Source organism: Eptesicus fuscus, chromosome 9, assembly GCF_027574615.1.
Source record: "Eptesicus fuscus isolate TK198812 chromosome 9, DD_ASM_mEF_20220401, whole genome shotgun sequence".
Taxonomy (NCBI): Eukaryota; Metazoa; Chordata; class Mammalia; order Chiroptera; family Vespertilionidae; genus Eptesicus; species Eptesicus fuscus.
This window is the reverse complement of record NC_072481.1, coordinates 24,319,661-24,341,578: the sequence shown is the minus strand read 5'-3', so window position 1 is coordinate 24,341,578 and position 21,918 is coordinate 24,319,661. Positions and strand designations below refer to the sequence as shown.

Sequence of the window (21,918 nt, the reverse complement as noted above, 5' to 3'; positions counted from 1 at the left end):
TATATTAACTTTAAGACATTATAAGTTTAGGCAGAATTTGAGGACAACTTTTAATCAGCAGGTGCACAGTTGTTGCAAAAAAAAAGGTAGAATTTGTCATTTCATAATTTGCTTCTCTATCAAAAACAGCTGTCTCAGCCGAGTTTATTGAAAGAGTAGTTCTATTCATTGTCTCCAGCTTCTTGCTTTTCTCTGATTTCTCAGCCCATTACATTCTGGTTTCTGTTCCTACTCCTCCAATGAAGCTAGTCTTGCTGAGGCAATTATGACTTTGTGAGTTGGCCGAATCCAAGAAATGCTTATCAGTCATCTCTGCCACATTTGACCTAGTTAACATCTTCCTTGAATCTCTGTTCCTTTGTCACTTGTAGTCCTTGTTACTACTTTTCTCAGCATCAAGTCCTGCTGGTTTTAGTTTGTTCATTTGTTTAGTCATTTATTTCTTCATTCAACAAATATGAATTGAGTGCCACTTCTCCACAAGAGTAGGCCCTGAGGCTGTGGCAGTGACCAAGACAGGTATGACAGATGCAATCCCTGTTCTCATGGAACCTATAGCCCAAAAGACTATTCATTCATCTCAAGAAATACTTATTTAGTGCCTCCTTAGCTACTGCTGTGCCTAGCAACTAAATAGATAATGATATAAATTGTTAAATTATTTAATCTTAATGGTATTATATGCTTTAAAGAAATAGAGGAAGCTATGAGAACCTATAATAAGAATACCTAATTTGTGGTGGGAGTTGGGAGTCAATCAGGAAAGAGTTTCTTGAAGAAGGAACATTTATTTGAAACTTGAATTGGCCAAGTAAGAACCCTGGTGGGAGTAAGGATTGGAAGGGCAGGGAGCTAGGGAAGGGTAGTTAATTATTGATTGTACTGTTACCGATAAAGTTATCAGCTGTTGTAGCATCTTAAGAATTAAATTCTGCTCTTATCTTTCGTCCTTGTCACAGGCTTTGATTGAGACACGCAGTCTCCTTGATTGCAGCACTCACAGCCCTTTTCTTTTTCCTGGTCAGTGGTTATTTTGAAATCTCTATCTGGCAGCACCAAAGAGATTTTTAGCTTTGGAGGGAGGTCAAGATATATGTTTGAGAGGATAATCAATAAGTGGTATAGTTAAATACTGGAATTCAGAGAAGGGCACTGTCACTTAGACATGGGATGATTAACATCCCATGAAGGCTTTGGAGGTAGGTAGTGAAGCTTGAATTGAAGAGAGACTCAGGAAAGCAGAGAAGAAAGGAACCAGCCATTTCCAGTAGAGGGAAAGGAGAAAGCAAAGGCAGATAAGTGGGAATCCAGTGTTGCATTTGGGGAAGGGTGTATCACTGTTGCCTGTAGGCCTAGACAGAGCCTACTTTGTACTGGAGTGATGCCATCGAAGACGGAAGAGGACCTACGAAGGAATCTTGACCATCAGGCTAAGGAATTGGATTTATCATTTGAGCAGAGGGATGGCATGTGTAGAACAGTTTCAGAATAAATCTGGCAGTGGGTGGCTTCAAAGCCAGGCTCTGAGACATGAGAATGCCTGGACTACTGGGCCAGTGATTCAGTTCAACAGATGTTTATGCAGCACCTCCCTGGTGGCAGTGGGAAGGGTCAGGAATGAATAAGTGAGAGCATTTGCCTGAGGAATCCAGACTTGTGCAAGATCATATTGAAGGTTGGATAGATGAGAGAGGAGCGGGAGGGGAGACTGGGTGAGTCAGGGCCCCTCATTCCTCCATCCCCACTGGTTTTAGGGGTTGGCAAACTGTGGCCCATAGACCAGATCCATCCAGATGCCTGTTTTGTAAAATGGTTTTTTTACATTTTATTTATTTACTTTTAAATTATTTTATTTTATTGATTTCAGAGAAGAAGGAAGAGGAAGAGAGAGCTAGAAATGTCAATGATAAAAGAATCATTGATCGGCTGCCTTCTGCACACCCCCAACGGGGATTAAGCCCACAACCCGGGCATATACCATGACTGGGAATCGAACCCGTGATCTCTTGGTTCCTGGGTCAACGCTCAACCTCTCAACTGCTGAGCCACACCTGGCTGGGCTGGTTTTTATATTTTAAAATATCAAAATAAGAACAGTATTTCATGATGTATGAAAATGACATGAAATTCAAATTTCATTGTCATAGTGTTTTTGGAGCACAGCCCTGTTTGTCCATTTATGTATTGCCTATGGCTCCTTCCACATAGAGCAGCAGAGTTGAGTAGTTGTAACAGAGACTGCTAGGCCCACAAAGCCTAAAATAGTTACTGTTTGTCTCTTTACAGAAAACTTGTCCACTCTTTAGTCACAGCCATCCTTATCTCATTCCTCTGTTCTCTGAAACAGTGTCTCCCTTCCTACCTGAAGCTTTCCTTCTACTCAGGCTTTTAAATGTCCTTCTCTTTATGTTCCTCCCTAGATCCTCAGCTTTACTCTCTTCAAGGACCTTTCCCCTCCCAGATATGCTCAAGACATGCCTTCCTTAGAAAACAAAAACAAACACTTCTATTGCTGATCTCCATCTCTAGTCTGTACCTCCCCTTCACCTAGACTGCTGACCCCAGCAGTCCATTAAAACTAGTCTTGCTGCTGAAACCGGTTTGGCTCAGTGGATAGAGCGTCGGCCCTTCGGACTCAAGGGTCCCAGGTTCGATTCCGGTCAAGGGCATGTACCTTGGTTGCGGGCACATCCCCAGTAGGAGGTGTGCAAGAGGCAGCTGATTGATGTTTCTAACTCTCTATCCCTCTCTCTTCCTCTCTGTAAAAAATCAATAAAATATATTTAAAAAAAAAAAAAAAACTAGTCTTGCTGAGTCATTAGTGGATTTCTAGCTACCGGATGCAGTAGTTTCCTCAGTTCTTATCTTCCTTGTTTTCGCCGACATTTAACATTTTGATCATTCTTTTCTTTTTTTAATTTAAATTCTTTATTGTTTAAAGTATTACGTAAGTCTCCTTCTCTCCCCCCCCTCCCCCCCATTGACCACGCCCTGGCCACTCTCCCCGTCTTTTTTCTTAGAGACCCTTTTTCTTTTGGCTTCTGTGACATTGCTCTCCTTCGCTTCTCTTCCTATTTCCCCAGCCCTTCCTCCCGCTCACCCTTCAATGGCTTCTTTTCTTATACAGTTACCTTAAACATTGGTGACTTTCACGGTCTAGCCTTTGTCCTCTTATAAGAGCTATTATTTTATTGAGTACCTACTGTATGGCCGTCACTATATTTAAATGCTTTATGCAAATTATACCGAATCCTTACAACAACACTAAAAAGATAGGCTTTGTTTCCTCCATGTTATAACTAAGGAAAGTGAGCTCAGTAAGCTCAAGTGATTTCCCCAAGGTTATACAGTAAGTAGCTGCAGGGGCTGGAATCTGAGCCTGCTGTAGTTTGCAGGTCAAGTAGGCTACTATCTGTGTACTGGACCTGTTTCTTAGCTTCCAGCTTACATGTCTGACTGGCTACTAGACATCTCCATCTGGAAGTCATGGCAGTGCCTCAACCCCAACTCCTCATCTCTCTCCCAGCCCCCATCCAGCCCCAGTTGGTGGTGTGACCATCTCTTTAGTCATCCAGGCCATAATCTCGGGGGTAGATCTCGACTTTGCCTCTCCCTGACTCCTTGGACTCCTCAGCACCCAGTTGTCACTACAGCTGTCATATCTCCCCCTTTAGTGTCTCTAGAATTCATCTCTCTCCAGAACTGTTGTCCTCTTCTCTTAATCTTTCCCTTCTACTCCAGTCTATCCTCCACAGAATACCAGAATGCTCTCTCCTAAGCCCCAGATCTGAGTGTCTCGCTGTCTTGGCTAAAACCTGTTGTTGGCTCCCCATTGTCCTATTTCTCCACTCCATAGCTTAACTGAGGAGGCTTTGCCTTTTTTTCTCTCGAGTCTTCTCCTTCCAGCCTTTCACATACTGCAAGGGTTTTGTGGTTCACTGTACCAAAAAAACGCATTCATTTCTCCATGCAGTTCCCAAGGTGTTAATTACCTCTTTCTGGAATGTCCTCCTGTCCGGTTGGTCTGAGGAAGGCCTTTTCGGTTTGTTCCTTAAAAAATAGACTTTAACATGCAAGCAAAAAGACGCCCTCAGTTCAGAGAGAGTACCTTGGTCTCTGAGCCTTCACTGATTTCCAGTCTTTCTGAGAGGGGTTAGTTTTCCCTTTTTATGCTCCCAAGCACCGTGTGTCTGTTGTTAGGCTCAGCCTGGTGTATAATAACTTGTGCACGTCTGCCTCCTTAAAATTGTCATTTCTTAAAAGCAGAGATTTCAGTCTTGCTTACTTGTTCTTATCTGTGATATCTAGCTTGTTGGCTGGGACATAGTAGTTCAGTAATGCTGAATGAGTAACACCAGTGTAGTTAGTAACACTAATATAAACTGAGGCTTTGGAGGAAGGATTAAAGGATGAAAGATTTTGCTAAAGCTGAAGAGTAGACAGTACTGGCACCCTGAGAGGTATAGCATCAGAGAATTTACAGAGTATTTTCACAAATGTTTTATCATCTTTTGTTCCACTCAAAAGCACTGTGAGACAGTCAGGGCAGGCATTAATATTCGCATTTTAGAAATAAGGAACCTGAAACTCAGAGAAGTGAAATGAGGTGCTCAAAGTCTTGAACATAAGTGCCAGAATTCAGTCTTCTCCTGCCAAGTTGAGTGCTGCTTCCTCTGCACCAGTGTAGAGATGGGGAAGGTTTGGGAATAAACTTACATTTAGAGGTTAAAGGAAAGGAGTGGCTCGGAGAAGATAAAGAGAGCCCCAAGGAATTACTGTGTGGTTTAGGACAGATTTTCAGGAGAGGGCATCAGCTTTGAGATCTTTTTGCAAATGAAGGGAAGGATAAAAGAGTTTGACCACCAGGAATTCAAGAGAATCATTTCATAACAGCGAAGCCAGCTTGCCAAATAGCAAGGAATACGTGGGCATTGAGGGAAGTAAAGAAGGCACAAGGGAAAACTACTCTTTCAAGGAGTTTGGTGGTAAAAGGAAATCCAGTGTCTAGCGTTTGAGAAATGTCAGGCTCCGAGAAATTCATGATACATTGTTGTCATTTTGTAGACTTGAAAATATTCAGTGGAAACTATGCTAGTATATACCTGCTAATATGCACATGACTGAGTATATAAATTTTAGGATGTTTTAGATTCAATTTAATATTGGTCAGTTCCAATCAAGATATAGTACCGTAGGGCAGGATGTTTGACTTAAACGGAAGTAAAATTTTATTTGTTTTTTGTTTTGTTTTGTTAATCCTCATCCGAGGACAATTTTCCATTAATTTTTAGAGAGTGGAAGGGAGGGGGAGAGACAGAGAGAAACATCAAAGTGAGAGAGACACATGGATTGGTTGCCTCCTGAATGCGCTCTGACCAGGGCTGGGGATAAAGCTGAAACCGAGGTACATGCTCTTGACCCAAATCAAACCCAGGACCCTTCAGTCTGCGGGCTAATGCTCTATCCACTGAGCCAAACCGGCTAGGGCCAAATTTGAATATAGGTAACTGTAAAAGTGTATGCCCACCTTTAGAGGGTAATGTATACTGAAGTCTGCAAACACCCTTCTTATAGTCACTTAGAATAGTCACCGCTCTACAAGCTAGCTATTCCCCGTTACTCATCATTTTTTGTCCAGGTGTGATTGGATCAACAGGAAGATAGCCCCACTTTGTTGTTAGAGGCTGTTTTCTGTGTTTCCGTGTCATCCACATCGCCTGGGAGCCAAGCTCGGGGGGCAGCTAGAGCCTGGGCCGCTCTTTTGTCCTGTTGCTGAGGTGTCCTCTGTCTGCCAGGTAAAGCGGTACCAGTGCACCTTTGAGGGCTGTCCCCGCACCTACAGCACAGCAGGCAACCTGCGCACCCACCAGAAGACTCACCGGGGAGAGTACACCTTTGTCTGTAACCAGGAGGGCTGCGGCAAGGCCTTCCTCACCTCCTACAGCCTCAGGATCCATGTGCGAGTGCACACGAAGGAGAAGCCATTTGAGTGCGACGTGCAGGGCTGTGAGAAGGCGTTCAACACGCTGTACAGGTCAGCCTTCCTCCCGCTGCGCCGCCAGCTCTACCCTCCCTGTCGCCATTGCACAGCTCTCCTCACACAGCAGAGTTCTCTTTCCGGGCTTTAAAGAGCTCAGCTCTGCTCAGCTGTTTACAGTTCATTCGAGGATCTTGTTATTTAAACGTTGCCTGAAAATGATGGTACATTTGTGTTTAGATTTTGTTTCTCCTGTTGTGCCATCCTGGCTGGGGATTTGAGTATTTGGCATGGAGTGCTATCTGCCTTGGCTCAGAACCTTGGTCCTAAGGCTTCTGTCATTTTCTTTCCTGTCTCACTTTCAGAAAGATTACTTTCTGCCTCGCCTGAGAAATGGGGAGTGGTCCGCTCATTAGCCATTTCCCTTTTCCACCATTGGTATCAGGAGACTTACTAGTCTTCAACATTGGGTGTAAAATAACAAACATAACAAGAGCTAGCATTTCTGAGGTGCTCACTGTGTGCAGGGCACTGTTCTGAGTGCTAATCCTCACAGCACTAATAAGTAAAGGGAAGCCCAGCAAGGTAACTGGCTCAGGGTCTAGTAGGAGGTGGGACCAGGATTTAACCTTTTGCACTTGGATGTCGAGTGTGACTCGACACGGGTAGCATTAGAATAAAGGAATCGAGAAAAAAGCAAGCGAGTGCAAAGGGTTAAGTCCCAGGCTCCAGAGTCATGCTCATACCACTATGCTATCTACTTCTCTTTGAGCAAAACATTTTGGAATATAGAATTCTGATGCCCTTAATCCTTTTTTTACTATTTTAAAAACATTTTTAATTGTATCAAGATTATACATTCTCAGTGTTTACAGAGTAGATAGTTCTAATAGGTTCATTACAAAAGATGTACCTCCCCATTTCTCCCCCTTCACAGCAACCACTTTCTACTCTTTTAGCTTAATATTAATATTTTTATATTTACTTCCATGCTTTTAAATATTAGGCTCATATTGCTCCTTCTTGATTTTTCCATTTTAGGATATTGACTTCCCACTATGGAGTTAAGGATTAAGCTCTATTTCCTCCCCTCTCCCCTGCCCCCATCTCCATCACACTTGGCCCTTCCCCAAAGCCCATTCTCCCAATGTTATTATTTTATTTCCAGTATGTATTATTTTTTATTAAATCAGTGTTCAGTATTTACTTAGCCGTAAATGAAATTACTCTCTCATAAAAGATCTTACTTGCCAGTAGCGTATGCACTTGACCCTGAAGGCGGTTAAGCTGTGTGGGAGGCTCTGTAATACGTCATGACAAAGGGCCTTTCTCTGGGCTACCTTACAGGCTGAAAGCACATCAGAGGCTTCACACAGGGAAAACGTTTAACTGTGAATCTGAAGGCTGCAGCAAGTACTTCACCACACTCAGCGATCTGAGGAAGCACATTCGAACCCATACAGGAGAAAAGCCATTTCGGTAGGTCTTACTGTTTTCTATTTGTCACCGGTCAGGTTCCAGCTGGGTGTCTTGATGCACTCTAAAACTTTTTTTATGGAAAGAAACTTCCCGTCACTAGTCCTTTGGCAGTGCTCGCTCTCCCCAGGATGGCTATAACCAGTTACTGCCCACGGGAGGGAGGGTAATGAAGTCCAAGGGCACCCTCCCTCTGGATGATGGCTTCCTGCCTCATTCTTCCTTTTATTTTGCAAAGCATTTGTTGCAGCTCACTTATGTGGTAGGATTTTTATCAGTGCTAGAGAAATACTGTGATACAGGTTCTCCTCTTGAGAAGTTTAGTCTGGTAACAAAGAACCACAGGCAACCAGACAGTATCTGAGACTGAGATGCCCAGAGTGCTCTGGGCACAGGGGAAGGGATACTTACCTGAGAATCGGTGGAAAGAGTAGGAGACAAAAGGGGAAAAAAGGGGTAGGTAGCACTTAGGCTAGTGGTGCAAGTATTTTATTTTTTACTTGTTTAGTGGTTTCTTCAATATCTCTCATGTATACACAAACAGGAGCTTCCATTTTTATCTATATATATATATTTAAATTTATGTATTTATACACATATATATTTAATAGATAGAAGTATAGATGTTTAAGTTTAAAGGAAAGACTTGTATCATCTTTCTTCTGTGTTCATAGCATGTAGCATGGTTTTGGGCATTCAGTAGGAATTCAGAAACAACTTAGGGATGATTACGTGACTTGTTAGTGAGATAATCAGTTCATAAGGATTCCCACTAAATGTAATACAGATGAAAATTGCACATAAACAGTGGCTTTGACTTGTCAGGAAAGATTGCTGTTATTGTCATGCATTGTTATTGTCATGTCATACCTTTCCCTTCTTGAATCACTTATCTCCTCATTAGGATAGCAGGAAACTGAAAAGTCTTCAGGGACAGTCACCTCTTACACACCAAGTAAAAGTAATTGTATTTTAAAATGACAGCTGCTTTTCTGAGTCAGGCCCCTCTAAAGCAGGAGTATTTAGATTCTCCTTGGTTACCCTCCAGATGCTATGACACTTACCGTACCTCTTTCCCCTTAGGGCTGTTGAGGGGACTCTGATTTCTGTTCAGTCATATGCATTTTTGTGATGTTAATATTGCTAACTTTTCTTGAATATTAAGTGGGACTTGAGATGATGATATGTAATTAGAAAGTAAAATGCTTTAGAGAAGTTTTCTATTTAAAGAAATAAAATATTTTGGCTTACAAGAAAATATATTCATTCATATAAATAGTAATCAAATGCCTGCTGTGTGCAAGAGTTACAGCAAATGTCAAGAACTGCATGGACCCTGCCCTCAAAGAGTTTACAGTCTAGTGAACAGATAACGAATGTGTATACAGGAGATAAAACAAGATTAGAAATGGCAGGCGCCATAAAAGAAGCTAAATGCATAGGAGTTTTGGTTATCAAGAAAGTAAAGGAAGAAGTAGATCTGACGTAAGCTGAAGATTATAGATAATGATTTTGTTCTAGTGCTGTTTCAGGCTCGACGCCTTTGAGAGCCCCTGTACCCATTGTTGGTATTTCTAATCCTGCACTGGCAGTAGGTTTCCCAATGGGCTCTCATTGTCAATAGAATACTGTTAAGTAATTCATCAAAGGGCTTTTCTTGTCAGTGCTCTCAATAAGTGCCTTTTCTGTAGCACAAGAAATACTTATCCTGGGCCATCAGCTCTCTCTGATCTCAGATTTGTCACCTTACTTTTCTAGGGACTTGTCATTCCCATGTCTAAATCCAATTTTGTTGACATGATCTTGCTGTTCTGAACATTTTAGTTTGAGTCTGTATTTATAAGAGATGTGAGGATAAAGGTCTATTAGCTGATGACTGCTGTTTCTTTTTGCTTAAACCACATATCTAGGTGTGATCATGATGGCTGTGGAAAAGCATTTGCAGCAAGCCACCACCTTAAAACTCACGTCCGTACACATACTGGTGAGTTTAAGTTCATTTTTATTTTAATCTTTAGAGAGCCAGTAAATACCCATGTTTCTGTTGAGACCTGTAGAACTCTGTGGAGGGAGGGAGCCTTATCAGCTTAGCCTTCACCTATGATGTTTGACTTACTTTCAGAGGTAAAAGGATCTAAAGGTTGGACTTAGGAATCCAACCTTAAGAAATGAAAACAATACAAAGATACTCAGTAAAAGAACCTGGAGGGAAACTAATCTCCTTAAACTTCCCTGGAGCAGGCTATTCTCAGTGCTTTGCTCTACATTGAGTTTTAGGATTAAGATGGTTAACATATAATTTATCTAACGTTTAACAGCTAGTAACCCGAACCCTCATAAGAATACTTCCCTCTTTTAGGGAATAGTAGGTGTTTTAACTCCGTGAAATAACTTCATGGTCAAATTAACACTACTTGTCATTCTTGCAGGTGAACGACCCTTTTTCTGCCCCAGTAACGGCTGTGAGAAAACATTCAGCACTCAATACAGTCTCAAAAGTCACATGAAAGGTCACGATAACAAAGGACACTTATACAATGCACTTCCAACTCACAATGGATCAGAGGTGTGCAGTGTTTTCTCTCTGGCTTTGATCTGGGCACCACAGAACAGCAACCATTGTTTGTGTATCAAAATAAAAGGTCAAAACATCTTCTCTGTGTATCTGTTAGTGAGAGGGAAGAAATCAGGGCCAAGATCTATGTCTTGGGGATGGGGTGGTAGAAGCCAGAAATCTCACCAGACTCTGTGCCTCAGCCCTTGATGCAGCTCCCCCTACTTTCCATCAGGTGTGTGGAAGAGGTCTTGAAACCCGAGGTCTAGAATGGCTTCCAAAGGCCAGCCAGATGCTCCAAAAGGGTGTATGTTCCCATGAATATCTATAAAATGGTATATCTGTACTTGAGTTTGGAACACAAATTAATGCTTTACCTCACACATCCATTAATCTGTCATTGGAGAACCAGGAAGAGGCTGGGTGGTCCCTTGCCCTTCTGGATTGTCTGCAGACCAGAAGGTTTGACAATCACCAGTTTAAGGCACTGAACCACAGAACAAGCCTCTGCAAAGTTTTAGGCAGTTTTGTCTAGTCTTTGACAAGTTCCTCCACCATATTTCCCTCTCCCACAGCTCATTTCAAGAGATCCTAGGGTGAATTTACTGTTCCTACTGGTAATGTGGTTTTGGGTACTTAACATAGGTCTTTTAAACCTAGAAAGTGAGTACTATTATTATCTTACTACTTCATAGTTAAAGAAACAAACTGACCCCCTTTTGAATAATGAGGTTCTTAAAGTATATAATATGATTTTGATTTGGGGAGAGACAGCATACTTTAATTCTGTGGTTTGCAACTTTTAAACAACAGAGGATCCCTTTAAACAGACTCTCTCCCTGTGTTTTATTAGTAATAATAACTAACACTGAGTTTGCTGTGTGCCAGCTACTGCGCTAAGTGCTTTTTTATGTTTTACCTCACATGAGCTCTGTGAGGTCAGTACTGTTGTTATCCCCATAGTACTGATAAAGAAACTGGAGGCAAGGAGAAATGACTTGCCTAAGTATCCAGAGTTTGTAATTAGACTTATTAGGCAGGCAGTCTGATTCCAGAACCTGGTTCCCAATCCCTGTGTTGTAAGAGGCAAAACCGCATGTGTTGTGGATGACCTTAGGCAAATGGCTTCTTTGTGCCTTGGTTTCTTCTTCTGTAAAACCAGATATAAATATTAAGATTTGAGAGTCTTTGTCTGCTAAGCTGCATTTATGAGGTCATGATCAGTTTTCTGACTTTGGTAGCAATCCAGGGATAGTTTAACTGTTGACCACCTGTACGCATTGGAGGTCCCAGTGCACAGTGCTCAGACCTCTTCCCTGGATCACTCATCACCTTCCAGTGGAAAGAGTCTCCTCCAGCCCCAGGCTTAAATGCCATCTAGGGTGCCTTTGAGTCCTAGATTCATATTCAGCCTGGATCTCTTCCTGAACTCTAGACTTGTACATTCAACCTCCCACTTGACATCTCCACCCAGATATCATCTGCTCTTCTCCAACTTGACATGTACAAACCTGTTCCTCCTGCAGGCTTCCCATCTTAGTAAGTGGCACCTGTTTTTCTACTGGCACAGGCCAGAAGTCTTGGAGTTGTTGTTTTTCTCTCATACTTCACATTTACTAGCAAAGCCCATTAGCATTACCTTGAAAACATATCTAGAATCTGATCACTCTTTCTGGGTACCTCATTCAAGCCACTCCCATCTTTTGCCTGGATTATTGCAGTAATCTGCTGAGTGGTCGTCTTGGCACTCTCACTCTGCCCTGACACACACTTTTCTACATGTCACCGAGAGTGATCTTTCTAAACCACAGGCAGGTAATGTCTGTCCTCTCCTCATAACTCTCCAGTAGGTCCTTGTATCGCTTAAAGTCAAAGTCAGAATCTTTACAGTGGTTTACAAGGCCCTACACTCTGGCATAGTACTTCTCTTCCTCTCGCTTTAGCCATGCTGTTCTCCTGTGGTTCTTTGAACCAGGGAAGCTCACACCTGCCTCCAGGCCTTTGTACTTGCTGTATCCTCTGCTTGGAACACTTTTCCCACTTATGCCCTCTTTCCTTCAGTATCTGCTCAACTGCCACCTCATCTAAGAGGCCTTCCCTATTCTAATAAAAGGGCAGCTCCAACCCCAGCATTCCCTATTCCCTTACCCTCTGTAGCGCTTATTATCATCTTGTATACAAATATATTTGTTTGTTCCCTCCCCCATACTCTAAACTCCTAGAATATAAGCTGTATAGTTGCAGGGACTTGGTTTTGTTCATTATTGTATCCCTAGGCCTGGAACAGTGCCTAATACATAGTAGATGCTCAGTGAATATTTGTTGAATGCATGCATTAATGGAAACATCTAATCCACTAGGTAAGCAGGGTTACCACAAAGTACGTGGACTGATACTGGCATTCTAGAAATCCAGAGTTCAGAGTTGGCCTAAGCAGCCATATTTTAATAGTCAATCCTCATAACGCTCTGAGGAAGGATCCCTGAGATGCCCATGTTGAGGACACAGGGATGTGATGGGAGGACTTTCTGCTAGAAGCACTGGGTTTCTGTTCTGTCAATTAGCATGTGATTTTGGATCGTTCACTGCCACACCCCATTAATTTTCTATTTCAAATGGAAATGTAAAATAATACTTCAAAGTTTTATATGAATAGCAAATGAGGTTATGTGAAATCACTTTGTAAATGATAAAACCAATTATACAAATACTGTTAATTTCATATTACCATGGCTTTTGTTATTCTAGAGCCTTAGTTGGGAGATAATTCTTAAACTCTTTACTAATCATCTTTAAGAAATGTAAGAGATTCTTCTAAGAATATCAGGATTTTAAAAATTGAAGTAATTCACATAGTCCTTGTTTAGATGGTTTACATCTAGACATTTGGGGCATTGTAATCGGGTGTTTTAGTACATGATATGCTACTATAAATCCTGATATATATTTTTTTCTTTTGGTACTCAAGAATTTTTTCTCTTTCACAGGATGCAAATCACTCACTTTGTCTGAGTGACTTGAGTCTTCTGTCCACAGATTCTGAATTTCGAGAAAATTCCAATACAGTAAGTATACCTGTGATATGGATACTAGAAAAATAAGTGCAAGAATTGAGCACTCGATTTGGGGGGGAAATTGAGAGAGACCAGTTTTTGAAGTCTTCCAAATTTAGTTGTGTTCAGTTACTGACTATTCAATGCGATAGGAACAGAGACTAAATGACTATTTTAGGTTTAGAGTTTTCTGATTTTATTTCTGCGTTGTTGTTTTTTAATATGAGCTCTCATAGAGAGGTTGTTCTTTCTGATGCCTAATGCCTTCTGACCCAGATCACTCACTTGATAACCTCCTGGCCCCAGAAAATTTCTTTCTTTATTCATTGAACAAATGTTTATCAGGTGCCTACTCCATCAGGCAGTGTACTGGTGCTGAGCTTGTAGTGGTAAAAATGTAGGTGTGGTCTGTCCTTGAGGAGCTTAAAATTAGTCCCCTATAAGGGGGAACCCGAATTCCAGTCTCCAGACTTTTGAAACCCCGCCAGTCTGATCCGAGTCAGTCTTTTCCTTTCTTTGAGCTCCCCACATTGGGGTTGTTAAGGCAACCTCCTCTTTGGGCCCCCTGCTAAAGGACAACCCCGCTATCCAGCTCACTCTGTTTGGCATTTCCCCTCCTTTCCCATGGCTCCGTGATGTGCCTTGCAGACAACTGCATTACGCCTGAGCTCATGCTGCTCCTTGAGCATCTTGTGCTTTACTGTGTCACCAGCACCGGTTGTTAGTGTGCAATTTTTGTTGTTTTTCTTTGCTAAGTAAATATAGCTTAGGTTAGAGTTTCTGGGTATATACATGATAAATAAGGAGGAATCAGTGCGATAGGAACAGAGACTAAATGACTCAGGAATGCTGTGAAAAAGTATTTCTCCAAGTGGAGTCATCTGCAGCATTTCTGCCAGCGTAGGTTCTTGCTGCCACCCCAGCATTCCTTATTCCCTTACCTGCCCCAGGTCCCTAGGAGTGGCACCTGACACTGCATTTTTATATACGCACCCCAAGGCCTGGGTCTGGTCATGGCAGAGTCGCTCTTATCAGACCAACTCTCACATAGAAAATAACAAGATAGCCCAACCAGTGTGGCTCAGTGGTTGAGTGTCAATCTATGAACCAGGAGGTCACGGTTTAATTCCAGTAGGGGAAGTGCAGGAGGCAGCTGATCAGTGATTCCCTCTCATCATTGATATTTCTATCTCTCCCTCTCCTTTCCTCTCTGAAATCAATAAAAATACATATATATTTTTAAAAAGATATATGTGGACAAAATATAAAAAAACAACTACTCGAAGGCACCAGAGAGCAACCCAAATAGGCAGAGGTAAAAGAAGGGGCCACCTGAAAGATAGCAAAGGCACTTGGCTGGGTTTTCAGGTTTTATCACTTACCTACTCAGTGCCAGCTCCGGTTGACACCAAACAAGGTGGCCAAAACTCAGTAAACACTCAGTGCTACTGGCATGGTAATCCAGAGGGCAGAGGTCAGGGCTACCAAAGCGCCTAGGAAATGAGGGGGCATAGCCTGGAAAGGAGAGAACCACAAAGGGGGAGCCCCAAGTTCTTTGTGTAAACTCTGTCCAGATCTCTAGTTGACCCCTGAACTATGGCTGTGTGGGGCAGACCCTAAGCAGCCCAGCTAAGGCTAAAGAAGTGGACAAAGATTGCAGCTGCTGTCCACTGCAGGGAAGACAGAGTGTGGCGCTGGAGTTCAGCCCAGTCAATGGAATGTTAAAGCAAACACTCTTCCAAGTGTCACAGAATCCAGAGTTTTTCTATAACGTGTTATTTGCAATGTACAGGGTAATCCAGAATTAGTAAACATGAAAAGAAACAAAACCATTATCCCTATGCAAGAGGAAAAGTAATCCTATGGAGACCCACCTCAAGACAGCCAGATGTTAGACTTGGTGGACAAAGATTTTTTTTTTTAATTCTCACTCGAGGATGTGTTTTACTGATTTTTATAAAGAGAAAAAGAGAGGGAGAGAGAGAGAAACATTGATCGATTGCCTCTGTATGCCCTCCCCCTGGGGATCAAACCCGTAACCTAGATACGTGCCCTGACTGGGAATCAAACCCTCAATCTTGCTGGCACCGACAATATTCCAACCAACTGAGCCACACCAGCAGGACTGCGGGCAGGGATTTTTAAGTAGCTCAAAGGAATGTGCTTATAATGATTGAATATATAGGAAATCTCAGCAGAGAAATAGACTATTAAAAAATGTACCAACTGGAAATTCTGGAACTGAAAATTTATGTGAAATAAAATATTCACTGATGAGCTTAGCAGCAGATTGGAAATGACAGAAGAAAGAATCAGTTAAGTTGAAAATAAGTCAATAGAAATTGACCAATCAGAAGGAAAAAAAACAAACCACAGTAAATAAGCACTTCATATGATTTTTATGCATATTCACATTTCAGAGCTAATGCTCTAAAAGAAATGTCTGTATTGGGTAGCCCTGTGGTCAGCAAACTGTGGCTCTCGAGCCACATGCGACTCTTTGGCCCCTTGAGTGTGGCTCTTCCACAAAATACCACAGCCTGGGCGAGTCTATTTTGAAGAAGTGGCGTTAGAAGAAGTTTAAGTTTAAAAAATTTGGCTCTCAAAAGAAATTTCAATCATTGTACTGTTGATATTTGGCTCTGTTGACTAATGAGTTTGCCGACCACTGGGGTAGCCTATTTGCCCTCTGAGCTGTGCAACCTAAGATTTCTAGTCATAATAGCTCTTTAATCTCAGATTGTGTTAAATAGTTTAGGGGTTTACTCCTGGCTAGGGCTGTGACGGATGATTGAGGAGCTTTCTGGAGCCCTGGGGTCACCCGGTGAGGAATCTTGGTATGAAGGAACATTAGGTACATACTTATAAAAAACAGGACTGCTTTCCTACTACAATTTACATCAGCAAGAGAGAGGCTGCTCTATCCCTTGGGGTCAAATTACATATTGTGCCCTTATTACCCAGCATTTATCCCAGAATTGGAAATAGTCTCATTTTTAGCCTTTCAAGCTAAGGCCATAATTCCTTGAAGTCATAAGAGTAATTTTGCATTGTTTTACTTTGCTTTAAAAAAATTGATTGTTAACATCCAATGGTAAATAAATACACCATAATTTGTTCTTTCTACTTCCCTTGGGTATCTGGATAGTTCCTAGTTTGGGGCCATGATGAATAGTGCTGTGAACATTCTTGTGCATAATCTTTTGGATCATGCAGGCTCATCAGTCAACAATGTTATTGTTGGTGATTTGTAAACAGGAAAAACAAAAAAACAACCAAGAGGAAGTTGCAAAGTTTATAGTTTAGTGGTAGTTGTTAGCCCACTATTTTTCAAAATGAGTTGTACTTTGCTGTGGCCGGTATGTCTCAGGGGATTGAGCATTAGCCTGCTCACCCGAAGGGTTGCGGGTTCCATTTCCAGTCAAGGGCACATACCTGGGTTGTCGGCTCGATCCCTGGTCCCAGTCAGGGTGCATGCGAAAGGCAACCAATCAATGTGTCTCTCTCACATAGACTTTCTTCTCCCTCTCCCTCTTTTTCCCTCTCTCTCTCTCTCCACTCCCCTTCCACTTTCTCTAAAAATCAATGGGAAATATATCCTTGGGTAAGGATTAACAACAACAAGAAATGATTGTCCTCATTTTTGGGTTATAAAATAATATTTATAATCAGCATTTTAAGAACATCAACAGAATAGAAAATATTAGAAGACATTGCGTATAGTAAGGATAAGCTCTATTTCATAGACTTTCGTTTCAGTTATACACATGGATATGTATGTTATATGAAATATCTATGTATATATATACTCCATAATGTAAAATGTACTTCTTTGCATCACAATGAAAACTTGGAGGGCCACTGTCCTGCCTGGGATTCTCAACCCCCTGTGGATGGAAGCTGGAAGCCTCACATAGATTTCTGCCTTCATCTCTGTCACACTGGCAGTCCGATCCACCGAACTTCCCCTCTCAGCCTTCCAGATGGTGGGATCATGCTAGAGTAATTGGCCTCTCTTGGCTCAAAAGGGCAGTTTCCTCTCTGAGGACCTCCAGTGGGTGGACTGTTCTGCTCAGCACACTTTGCCCAGCCCCCGAGTGATTCTTCTCCCACAAACAGAGTTGTTGCAGAACAATCTTAAAGTGCAAGTTGGCACTGGGGCCAGATCTGGCCGGCAGATAGGTGTTGTTTGGTTTATACAGTGTTTTTAAATGGATTTCAGTTACTTGCTTTTAATGACAAGTCAGTAGACTTCACCAAATGATCCACATGTGGGACTGTGCTTGAGCTCTGGTACTCCCCAGCCCGCAGAACCACGTGGCAGGATTCCACTGAAGCCCAGATGATGGGACGCGTGCTCTCTGCCCCAGCCTCCCGGCCCTTGCCCCTTGCTTCTCTTATTTCTAGGACTTGTCTAGACTCTTGGAGGTTGCCTTTGTCACTCTTGTCCTACAAAATGAATGAGTGGAGGTGGGTTGCAGATAAAAGAATTGGTGTTTTCCCCTTCCCTTAACTAACAGGAAGCCTGGAGGGGGTCATTTTATTTTATTTTTTTAAATATATTTTTATTGCTTTCAGAGAGGAAGGGAGAGGAAGAAAGAGAAACATCAATGATGAGAGAGAATCATTGATAGGCTGCCTCCTGCACACGCTCTATTGGAGACTGAGCCTGCAACCCGAGCATGTGCCCTTGACCAGAATCGAACCTGGGACCCTTCAGTCCACAGGCCAACACGCTGTCCACTGAGCTAGAGCGAGGTGGTCATTTTATTTAGTGCTTGTCAAGACTCAGGTCCTCAGAGTAATATGTGTTTGTTTGTTTCACATTTTATCTTTATAAATGCTGCTGACCTTTTCTTATTTGTAAGTTACAAAGAATCAATGTAATGACAAGACAAGAGTGCATATAAAAGGATCACTATTGCCTGTCATTAAAAGTTCTTTATAGTGGTTGATTCATTACCAGGTACACGTATTAGAATATTATAGATGTTATGTAATGACCTTGAAAGTTATTAACAATATATTATTATATGAGAAAAACAAGTTGCAGGTAATGGGTATTATTCGATCCCATTTTTATGTAGGATTTGGTCTGTTAGAGTACGGGTTGGCACACTTTTTTTGTAAAGGGCCAGATAGTAAATATATTACACTTTGTAGAGCATACGGTCTCGTCACAAGCTCTGCCGTTGTAGCTGGAGCACAATAAATGAACAAGCATGCCTGTGTGCCAGTAAAGCATTAGGGAAACGGGCATTCAGCTGCTAGTCAGCTTGTCGGGTTCTGTTTTAAGAGTATTTGAGGGCCCAGTGTTGAGTGTCTGAGGTTTAGGGACATAAATGTCACCTGAAAAGGAAAAGTTAGAAACAAGAAGCGTATCAGAAGATCAGGTGGTTGTGCTGCTGTGTCCTCTCATTGCAAAGAATTGCCTCCGATGGCGGGTCTCACATCCTTGTCTTTGTCCATCAGACACAGGGCCAGGACCTCAGCACACTTTCACCAGCAATCATCTTTAAGTCCATGTTCCAGAATTCAGATGATACGGCAATTCAGGAAGATCCTCAACAGACAGGTTTGTTATACAGTCTCTCTTCCTGCCCAGATCTCAGCACTGGGAAGGGGAATTCACATGTTGACTCTCTGAATGACAGGCATGGTGAAAGATTATTTCAGTTTCTTTGAATGAAGTGACTTTCAGTGAGGGGTTAGAAAAGTAAGGGCCTTTCAGTTCAGTTCCATCTTTTCCCCTACTTCCCTCAGCAAGGGTCTACTTTTCCCTAGACCCTCAAAGAAGAGGGTCTCCTTTCCCAAAAGCTCTTGTTGGCTTTAAAAAATGAGAGAAACTGTGAGCTTTTCTGATGTGACGCCCATTTGTGAGAGGTTAGGATCCACAGGCTTAGCTCAGACTGTGTTCGAATGAGAATCTCCCTGAAGCCGCGCAGTAGTCAGAAAGCGTGCACACTGGTCATGCCAGAAAGGATGTCGAGTCCCATTTGTAGAAAAGCCTTACGATGCATTTTTTTTATGCTGAGACCTATACTAGGTCTTCACGTTTAGAAAGTGAGGTTGATTGTGAAGCCTGGTTCTTTGACCAGAGGTGTCATTAAGTGAAAAGCAGAAAGCCAGCCTGCTAGCAATGAAGGAATTGGCTCCGACAGACTTCAGCTGTCTTTGGTTTAGCTCATAGTGACTGTGTTTTTGTGGCTCATGTAAGGCTTGGGATATGTATATATGTTTCTATTTCTTTTTTTTGCCAGCTGCCTTGATTGAAAGTTTTAATGGTGATGCAGAGTCAGTCAATGATGTTCCGCCACCCACAGGAAATTCAGCATCTTTATCTCTTCCACTTGTACTGCAGCCTGGCATCTCCGAGCCACCCCAGCCTCTACTACCAGCCTCAGCACCGTCTGCTCCTCCGCCTGCTCCCTCCTTAGGACCTGGTTCCCAGCAAGCTGCATTTGGCAACCCCCCTGCTCTCTTACAACCTCCAGAAGTGCCTGTCCCCCACAGCACACAGTTTGCTGCTAATCATCAAGAGTTTCTTCCGCACCCTCAGGCACCGCAGCCCATCGTACCAGGACTTTCTGTTGTTGCTGGGGCTTCTGCATCAGCAGCGGCAGTGACGTCAGCCGTGGCAGCAGCGCCCCAACCACAAAGTACTACTGAACCCCTGCCAGCCATGGTCCAGACTCTACCCCTGGGTGCCAACTCTGTCCTAACTAATAATCCCACCATAACCATCACCCCGACGCCCAGCACGGCTATCCTGCAGTCCAGCCTTGTCATGGGAGAACAGAACTTACAGTGGATATTGAATGGTGCCACCAGTTCACCACAAAACCAAGAACAAATGGTAAGTATTATGTATAAACAGAACCAGTGGGCTGAAGTGTCCTTACATAGGTGACATGTTCAGAGGCTTTTGCTTCAAAAAAGGAAAGTGGCTGTCAAGCCCTGAAACATATAATTCTGTCTCTCGGTCATTTTCCCCAGAATCAGGTGGTGAAAACCCAGGGAATGCTGTGGTCGGACCTACAGTAGGGAGGCAGAGAATCAGGCTTACGTTTCCCGAGCAGTTGGCACTTGAACAAGTATTCCACCGGCAGTCTAATCCTGTCATCTAGGACAGGAGTGCAGTCAGCCAACTCCGGAGGCCCAAGAGCGGTTCAGGAAGCGCCTTCTGTCTCCAGGGCAGAGTCACACTGAGGCGAGGGACTGATTCCACCCCATCAGATGCACGTCAGAGAAATAATCTCTGCTCCCTGAGCCCACTTGGAGCTATTTTCTGCAAAGCGTTTGGTCTCGATGATAAGGAAATGACTTCATTGTTCAATTAAATATCTCAAATAAACTATTTAGGGCTAAATAGTGAGAGCACTCAAATTCCATAAACAGGGTGCCAGCCACCTCTGGAGGCAACCTAGTTCCATTCTCAAATGGAAAGGTCTTTTCAATATTACGACCCAATCTGCTTCCATGTGGTTTTTATCATTTCTTTCTGAATCCGCCCGGGGGAGCTGCATGGAACAAGTGTCGTCATTCCTTTTCCACACAACTCATTTTCATGTATTTAAATATGGGTCTAATTTTTCCATCATTATTTTACAGTGTCATCTATAGCTTAGCCAGAAGCTTTCACATTCCTCCTAGATTTTCTTTATTTCCTTAGAGGTATAAAAGACAAAGCCCTAGATCCAGAGACAAATGGCAGGGGGCGGGGGGGCGGGGGGCGCAGGTAGGGATCAACCAAAGGACTTGTATGTATGCATATTAGCATAACCAATGGACACAGACACTGGGCCGGTGGGGGCTTGCCCTTGAGGGGGCGGAGGGGGGGAGCAGAGTTTGGCGGGGGGGTCAATGGAGAGAAAAGGAGACATATGTAAAACTTTAAACAATCATTTAAAAAAAGACAAAGCCTTTTGAAGTTAAGACTTGAAGATAGTCAATTGAATAGGAAGTGTACTAAAGTGATTAGGGTGATTTCTGGGCACGACTTTATAGTCCTGCTTAGTAGTAACATAAGTAGCTAATGTTTGCCAGGCGCTCACCACACGCCTAGGACTCTACATGCATGCTCTCATTTCATCCTTGCTGGGGTTCTTTGGTTATCATCCCCATTATTACCGATGGGGAAACTGAGACTGTCAGAGGTTGAATCACTTGCCTGACCAACAACTAATAAGGACTGGAATCAGGTGTGGCAAAGTTCAGGGTCCACCCTTGAGCCACTGCCCTGTGCTCAGGGCCTTCACCGGGGCTGTTCTGCCTGTGAGGGGCAGTCTTAGCCTGTTCCTCGCATGCATCTTAATCCTTGAGGGGATACAGAATGTTCCAGCCTCTTAGAACTATTGGGGAATGGCAGAGAGTGGAGAGCTCAGAGGGGAAGCTAGCCCTGGGGCTCCCTCTGAGATCATCAGCTTGAGAACAGCAACCTTGGAGGAGCCTTTGGGCACATGGAACCACTGGATTAGGCAGCTGGGAGGCAGCCAAGGAGTGGAGGACAAAGCTGGCTACATTGTCCACACTGAATGTCAAACAGTGGGGTGACCTCATGCCAGAGCGCAAACAAAACATCTCTGTGCAAATCCCGCAGCACTGAGCGTTCTCTCCCTCTTGGATGACCATCATATTGGGGAGGCTTCAGCTCCTTGGAGCTCTGCCATATTCGGGTGCCATAAATGTGATTTTTTTTTTTTTTCCCAGCAGCAAGCATCTAAAGTTGAGAAGGTGTTTTTTACCACTGCGGTACCAGTAGCCAGTAGCACAGGTATGTAATTCTATGTGAGCTTTAAAAGATAGTCAACTCCCTGGGCCCTTTGAGGCACAGTTGTTAATTGTTGCTTTGCCCAGTT

The 21,918-nt window shown here is 42.9% G+C and overlaps 1 protein-coding gene across 5 annotated transcripts in view; it reads left to right on the top strand.

Annotated features, from left to right (window-relative positions):
• Positions 1–21,918, top strand: part of MTF1 (metal regulatory transcription factor 1) — a 42,769-nt gene that overhangs the window by 14,067 nt on the left and 6,784 nt on the right. For all 5 annotated transcript variants that reach the window (XM_008151151.3, XM_054720492.1, XM_054720490.1 and 2 more), the window contains 8 exons: positions 5,796–6,034; positions 7,325–7,456; positions 9,364–9,437; positions 9,883–10,019; positions 12,995–13,072; positions 18,533–18,635; positions 19,321–19,916; positions 21,770–21,833. In XM_008151151.3, the coding sequence (XP_008149373.1) occupies positions 5,796–6,034; positions 7,325–7,456; positions 9,364–9,437; positions 9,883–10,019; positions 12,995–13,072; positions 18,533–18,635; positions 19,321–19,916; positions 21,770–21,833 (1,423 nt within the window). The remainder of the gene's footprint in view (positions 1–5,795; positions 6,035–7,324; positions 7,457–9,363; positions 9,438–9,882; positions 10,020–12,994; positions 13,073–18,532; positions 18,636–19,320; positions 19,917–21,769; positions 21,834–21,918) is intronic.